The sequence below is a fragment of the Notothenia rossii genome, assembly GCF_949606895.1.
Source record: "Notothenia rossii genome assembly, chromosome: 4".
Classification (NCBI taxonomy): domain Eukaryota; kingdom Metazoa; phylum Chordata; class Actinopteri; order Perciformes; family Nototheniidae; genus Notothenia; species Notothenia rossii.
The window spans coordinates 53,192,282-53,199,887 of NC_136902.1; the positions used below are offsets into that span (position 1 = coordinate 53,192,282).

At 46.7% G+C, this 7,606-nt stretch overlaps 1 protein-coding gene across 1 annotated transcript in view; it reads right to left on the minus strand.

Moving 5' to 3' along the window:
* The window catches only part of LOC307034850 (transient receptor potential cation channel subfamily V member 1-like), a gene marked incomplete at its 5' end in the record, with an annotated part of 43,391 nt that extends 36,014 nt beyond the window's left edge, over positions 1-7,377 (minus strand). Inside the window, 8 exons of the mRNA XM_079673776.1 lie at positions 21-186; positions 718-788; positions 872-967; positions 1,067-1,222; positions 2,302-2,478; positions 6,262-6,560; positions 6,656-6,793; positions 7,371-7,377. Coding sequence (XP_079529902.1) covers positions 21-186; positions 718-788; positions 872-967; positions 1,067-1,222; positions 2,302-2,478; positions 6,262-6,560; positions 6,656-6,793; positions 7,371-7,377 — 1,110 coding nt within the window. The remainder of the gene's footprint in view (positions 1-20; positions 187-717; positions 789-871; positions 968-1,066; positions 1,223-2,301; positions 2,479-6,261; positions 6,561-6,655; positions 6,794-7,370) is intronic.
* Positions 7,378-7,606: the final 229 nt, after the last annotated feature.

Sequence of the window (7,606 nt, forward strand, 5' to 3'; positions counted from 1 at the left end):
GACTCAAACTGAATCCTCACTCTTTGTATCATGACACTGTACATCCCCATCTGTTTGGAGCCTCTTGAGTAGTACAGGACGTTGATCCAGGCCAGAGCCAGAGAGAGCACCAGCAGGCCAACGTACTCCCTCCGCCCACTGAGGTAGAGAGCGGGGCAGAGCAGGAGGAGGGCCGCCTGCAGGAAGCTGCACCACAGGGAGGGAGGAGGTACTTAAGTAAAGTAGAAATACTTCATTACAAGTCCAATTCCTCGATTCAAAAGTATGGAAGTATAGCCAGCTTAATGTACTTAAAGTGTCCATTATGCACCATGGCTGTTATAAAAGTATTATATTATTAGCCAATATTAAATGGTTCCTTCTTTGAATTGCTTACAAATACATATAAGAACATTTCAATGTTGTAGTTTGTTAATAAGACAATTTTAGTTTAGTAATATATTAGTACTCCATTATATCATGTGAAAATGTCATGTGTTTTATATGTTAACAATGGCTGGTAACTATTAGTGTTAACAAATGTAGTGTAGGAAAAAGTACAATAGATGTTCCAAAATGTAAGGGAGTAAAAGTATAAAATAGCATTAAATGGAAATACTCAAGTAAAGTACAAGTATGACAAAATAGTACTTATGTACAGTACTAAGATGTAAATGTAGGCTACTTACTTCCCACCTGAGCAGCATGGATTGAAAGCAGTGTTATGTGGTAACTTACAACAGGATGTCACAGAACCCATCTGTGTAGAGAGCCTTGAAGGTGGGGGGGTTCCTCTTGAAAATAGTTATCTTTGGATTGAGGAGTTAGTCATTTGAAATAGATTGAATTAAATGTTGACTATTTTTTGGGTAATCAGGCTCCACCACGTCACCGACTTATAGAAGAACCAGCCTGCTCCGAGGACACTGAGGATCTCTCCGACGCTGCACAGGATGTCCAGCAGGTCGGCTCCAACGGGAAACGGGGGCTGCAGGACAGAACGTCAGGTTCTTTGCTTATAGGGCTGATGAAGGTTTTCCAACATGGATTGAGTTGAGGCTTTTATTCAGTGTGTTTTTGGCCTTACCTGTCCTTCCTTTCTGTAGACAGCCACAGTGGTGAAGATGGTGAGGTATATCAGGTACACCAAGAAATTAATCAAGAACAGTTTGGAAGCAAACCTGTCCCACTTATCCTCGAGAAGACTGCGCAGAGGCTCGATCTGCAACATCTCCGGACGATTCTGAGGGAATGTTCACAGCATAATTTCACATTAAAAGTCCTTTAGTTATCCTGGCAGAACAACAGTGCAAAAGCTCGTCATCAGAGCCACAGGAGGATGATTATAGCTACAGCAGGAAACAAAAAGTCGCTGAGAGGCTGAGGCCGGGCCTGTTTGATGTTGTATGACTGTAAGGTTTTAGCGCTAGTATCCTGTTAGTTGTTGTGTTTTTAGTGTTTGTCTATCTGTCTTATTATGTTAATGACTCTACCCTCTCTTGCCAGGTGTCTGGCGATCAGACATACTGTACATTGTTATAATCAAAGCAATCATAAATCGTGCGGTCAACAAAAAGTACAATGGCCCTGTGTCACCCTCTCTTCCACACACACACACCTCACGCAGGTGAACAGGATTATAATGAGTGCTGCCCATATCCATGTGACCCAAACCAACCAATCAATAGTGATCAAACAAATATATTATACTAAAACAAAACGCAATACTATACACGTTTCATGGCTCCTATAATGATGTTGGCTGGTTTGCAGAAACACATCATTCCAAGAAATGAAAAATAAACTGTCAGCAGTTTACTCAGCATGTTGTTGGGGCTGATTATCTGATTCACCATGACAAATGTACAACTGTCATGTTTCTGAAATAAATCTTCAATGATCATACATCCTTAGGATCATTTCCATACATATACATAAAACATAAAGAATCTCCCAAATAAGAGAAATCCAATAATATTATTTTTTTAACCACATTAAAACAAAATCCCAAACTGGGATCAATAAAGTTAGTATTATTATTATTGATATTTTATCATTGATGAACTTTGCATCATGTATTCAATTTATTGTGACCTAATCCTGTAAATGATGATCTGAAGAAGAGGAATGTTGTGAAGTTAATCAGAATACCTTTATTAGTCCCACAGGGGGGAAATGTGTCTCAAATGCCATACAATTGTTTTTCATTTTTTGGAGCTTTTGGTTTTATTGTACCCTATGTTGCCCGTGCAAGCTGCACTAGATACAATATCATTCTGGTAAGTGATAATGATTTAAATCAGGTAAATTCATATTTCCCACCGGTATTTCACTCCCAAAGACGATCAGCTCCAGCACAGAGTTGGGTTCGTTGGTGTCGATGGAGCTCATGTCGTACAGAGAGGAGTGCACTGGACCATAGACCCATTCAGTGAACTTCCTGGAGAGCGGCCTCATCTCCTCTCCCTCAAACTCCCGCTGTAACAGGTGCCTGAACAACTGGCCAATGAGATACCAGAAAGATATTGTCATTTTGTCTGCCTTGTACGCATGTGGTAGGTTTTCCATGATCAGGTATGCGTTATAAAGCAGAGAAACATATTTCACTGAGGGCCACATACAGAAAATTAAACAAAGAGCTGGGCCCCTCACTAGAGGTGAGGTATATTGCCTACAAGTTAGCAAAATTAATCAAATCTAGGTACATTATTCTTGATAATTGAATATGCTTCAAGAAAGAAAACAGCCTTCATCACAGCTCTCCATTAATAGGGTTACATAGGGGAAATAAAAAGGGTATATTTCGCGTATATTTTTTATATAACGCGTTATGCAAATAAGTTATTGGGCTTTTTTTATCAACTAAAATGTGTTAGAAAAGGTTTTCAACTTGAATTGACTGAATTTATTTTGATGAATTTATATTGTTTACTGAAGAACCAGCACCTTACCGTGGTAGAGAGGTTTGCGTGCCCTGATGAACCTGGGGGCTGTGTTGTCTGGAACCTTGTGTTCCTGGTCTCCCATGGCAAATTGGTCTCAGGCAAGGGGCCAGACTAAGATTGGTTCACAAGACCTAATGAAAGACGACACACGAAGTGAGGATACCCGGCCCGGAGGAAGCCCGGGTTCCCCTTCTGGAGCCAGGCCCAGAAGGAGGACTCGTCGGCGAGCGTCTGGTGGCCGGGCTTGCCACGGAGCCCGGCCGGTCACAGCCCGAAAAGGCAACGTGGGCAACACCTCCGCTTCTCCGTCCCGCGGGCCCACCACCTACGGGAAACAGCGATGGGGTTGGGTGCGCTGCCAGAAGGGTGGCAGTGAAGGCAGAGGGTCTCGACGGACCAGACCCGGGCGGCAGAAACTGGCTTTGGGGACGTGGAATGTCACCTCTCTGGGGGGGAAGGAGTCGGAGCTTGTGCGTGAGGTGGAGCGTTACCAGTTGGATCTGGTTGGGCTCACCTCTACGCACAGCGTCGGCTCTGGAACGTTACTTCTGGATAGGGGTTGGACTCTATTCTCCTCCGGAGTTGCTCAAGGTGTGAGGCGCCGGGCGGGTGTGGGGATACTCACAAGTTCCCGGTTGGGTGCTTCGTTGTTGGAGTTTACCCCAGTGGACGAGAGGGTCGCCTCCCTACGCCTGCGGGTTATGGGGGGGAAAACTCTGACTGTTGTGTGTGCTTATGCACCCAACAGCAGTTCAGAGTATACGGCCTTCTTGGAGACCCTGGAAAGAGTCCTGTATGGGGCTCCTGAAGGGGACTCTTTAATCTTGCTGGGAGACTTCAACGCACATGTGGGCAATGATGGAGACACTTGGAGGGGAGTGATTGGGAGGAACGGCCCCCCTGATCTGAACCGGAGTGGTGGTTTGTTACTTGACTTCTGTACTAGTCATGGATTGGCCATAACAAACACCATGTTCGAACATAAGGATGCTCATAAGTGTACGTCGTACCAGAGCACCCTAGGTAGAAGGTCCATGATCGATTTCGTTATCGTATCATCGGACCTGAGGCCGTATGTTTTGGACACTCGGGTAAAGAGAGGGGCGGAGTTGTCAACTGATCACCATCTGGTGGTGAGTTGGGTCGAGTGGCGGGGGAAGCCTCTGGATAGACCTGGTAAGCCCAAACGTGTAGTTCGGGTGAACTGGGAACGTCTGGAGGAGGCCCAAGTTCAGGAGGCCTTCAACTCACACCTCCGGCGGAGCTTTTCGGGCATTCTTGTGGAGGTTGGGGACATTGAACCAGAGTGGTCAGTGTTCAAAGCCTCTATTGCCGAAGCCGCGGCGGGGAGCTGTGGTCTCAAGGTCCTAGGTGCCTCAAGGGGCGGTAACCCTCGAACCTCCTGGTGGACACCGATGGTCAGGGAAGCCGTCCGACTGAAGAAGGAGGCCTTCAGGGATTTGTTATCCCGGGGGACTCCCGAGGCAGTTGCAAGGTACCGACAGGCCCGATGGGCAGCAGCCTCGGCCATGGCCGAGGCAAAGCAGCGGGTGTGGGAGAAGTTCGGAGAAGACATGGAAAAGGACTTTCGGGCGGCACCAAAGTTGTTCTGGAAAACTGTCCGACACCTCAGGAGGGGGAAGCAGGGAACCATCCAAGCTGTGTACAGTAAGGATGGGGCGTTGTTGACCTCAACTGATGGAGTGTTAGGGCGTTGGAAGGAGCACTTTGAGGAACTCCTGAACCCGACAACTCCACCCTCTATGTTAGAGGCAGAGCTGGAGTATGACGGGGGATCGACACCAATCTCCAGGGGGGAGGTCACTGAGGTCGTCAAACAACTTCACAGTGGCAAAGCCCCGGGGGTGGATGAGATCCGCCCAGAAATGCTGAAGGCTCTGGGTGTTGAGGGACTGTCATGGTTGACACGTCTCATCAACGTTGCGTGGAGGTCGGAAACAGTACCGAAGGAGTGGCAGAACGGGGTGGTGGTTCCCCTTTTTAAAAAGGGGGATCAGAGGGTGTGTGCCAATTACAGAGGCATCACACTTCTCAGCCTCCCCGGGAAAGTTTACTCTAAGGTACTCGAAAGGAGGGTCAGGCCGATTGTCGAACCTCAGATTGAGGAGGAACAATTCGGATTCCGTCCTGGTCGTGGAACGACGGATCAGCTTTTTACTCTCGCAAGGGTCCTGGAGGGGGCCTGGGAGTACGCTTATCCAGTCTACATGTGTTTTGTAGACTTGGAGAAGGCGTATGACCGGGTTCCCAGGGAGTCACTGTGGGAGGTGCTGCGGGAGTATGGGGTGAGGGGGTCTCTACTCAGGGCCATCCAATCGCTGTACTCCCAAAGCGAGAGCTGTGTCCGGTGTCTGGTTCTCAGCAGGAAACCGATGGACTGTCCACTCCAAGTAGGGAATGAGTCCTTACCCCAAGTGAAGGAGTTCAAGTATCTCGGGGTTTTGTTCTCGAGTGAGGGAACAATGGAGCGTGAGATGGGTCGGAGAATCGGAGCAGCGGGAGCGTTACTGCAGTCGCTTTACCGCACCGTTGTGACGAAAAGGGAGCTGAGCCAGAAGGTAAAGCTCTCTGTCTACCGGGCCATTTTCGTTCCTACCCTCACCTATGGTCATGAAGGATGGGTCATGACCGAAAGAACGAGATCGCGGGTACAAGCGGCCGAGATGGGTTTTCTCCGCAGGGTGGCTGGTGTCTCCCTTAGGGATAAGGTGAGAAGTTCGGTAATCCGGGAGGGACTCGGAGTTGAACCGCTCCTCCTTCGCGTCGAAAGGAGCCAGTTGAGGTGGTTCGGGCACCTAGTTAGGATGCCACCTGGGCGCCTCCCTAGGGAGGTGTTCCAGGCACGTCCAGCTGGGAAGAGACCAAGGGGTAGACCTAGGACCAGGTGGAGGGATTATATCTCTTCGCTGGCCTGGGAGCGCCTTGGGATCCCACAGTCAGAGCTGGTTGATGTGGCCAGGGAAAAGAAAGTTTGGGGCTCTCTGCTGGAACTGCTACCTCCGCGACCCGACCACAGATAAGCGGGAGAAGATGGATGGATGGATTTGATATTGTTTAAACTGACATGACAACAACAATTAATACGGTGTAATATACAGTATTTTTAGATATATATTTAAGAAGTACGATATAAGGCAAGCGCTAGTATGTGTGCGCCAAATTCCATTATACTTTTAGAATTAGATGTGGGCCATTTCAAAATGGATCACAGGCCGCAGTTGGCCCACAGGCCGTAGTTTGGACACCCCTGTTATAAGGAAGATTACCATTGAGGTGTATATGGTAACACACAGGGACACCTTCAGGAGGGACCTACCTCGATTTTTCCAAGTTTAGCTGCTAACTTCAGGGGGGTCAGTCCCTGATTGTTTTCTATCGTTTCCAACTGGACTTTCTTCTGAAGCTTGTTTTGCTGAGTAAGGATCTGGTCATACATCTTGGCAATAATTTCAGTATTTTCTATCGTGTTGTCTGCTATGACTGCCAAGGCGTGTAAGACGGTGTTTCCTTGCAAGTCTCTGACGGTGGAGTCGGCTCTTCTGCAGGAGTTCTCCATGAGGAAGGACACGGTGCTGGGCTGGTTGGTGCAGGCGGCCAGGGAGAGGGGGAGCTCTCCTGTTGGAAGACAGCTCAGATAAATGAGAACCCCCCACAAACAGCTGGAGAGAGGAAATAAAGTATCTGGATGTTTTTGGGATGCATTTACCCACCAAAATAAAAGCCCAGTCCTGCATGACGCTGGAAGAACTTCCCGTTGGCTTTGGCTTGCACATCTGCTCCTTTCTGCACCAGCAGAGTCACATGGTCAAAGCTCCTTCTCTCTATGGCGATGTGTAAGGCTGTCTGACCTGTCGTTTATCAAAGTGCTTTATTGTTACAGGAAACAAGTTTCAAGCAGGATGACAGTCTTTTATCAACTAAACCATTTGTGCCTGAAAGTGAAATCTTGAGTTTCAGGAAAGAAAAGTACTAACACTATTTGCCCCAAGATTGGATATAGTGCAGGGAAATGGCTCTCTGAAACTACCAGAAGCTAAGTATGGTGTTTGGTATCTATAAACTCAACAAGTGAATAAGAAAATATGCGATCCTATGCAGTTTAAAAGTAATTTTCTTATGGCAGATCATTTATGAACACAATGTTAGCAAATATAAAAAAATCCTGACACTGTAAAGAAATGTGTGGATTTTTTTATTTGGGACATTTCTTATGCTTTTTTATATTTATGGTAGGATATGATGCTAAGGATTTATAATAATGGAAGATTTGTAACTTTGTCATGTTGAATCAAATAATCTTTTTAGTCCCAAACGTACTCTAGGGTTGCATCTCCACAAAATGCAACATAATATGTCAGAAATCTGGCAGTTTACTATTCTTTTTCCAGAAGTTCGATTTTTCAAGTTGTTGTTAGACTTGCCCACCACACATCGGGACCAGGTTTCAAGACTTGAGAGCAATCTGAATAAAAGTTGTGGCATTAGTCTTTAACATACTGAATACAGCCTTTTGACACACATGGATTAAGGATTATGAAATTGAGGCCCTAAACTGTCTCTGGAAAATGAGATCTGAAGGACACCTGTAAAGTGCACATCCATTAGTGCCTACATTTGAACAGTTCAGTATGTACAAGTCAACCCAGTCTCATGGCATTTCG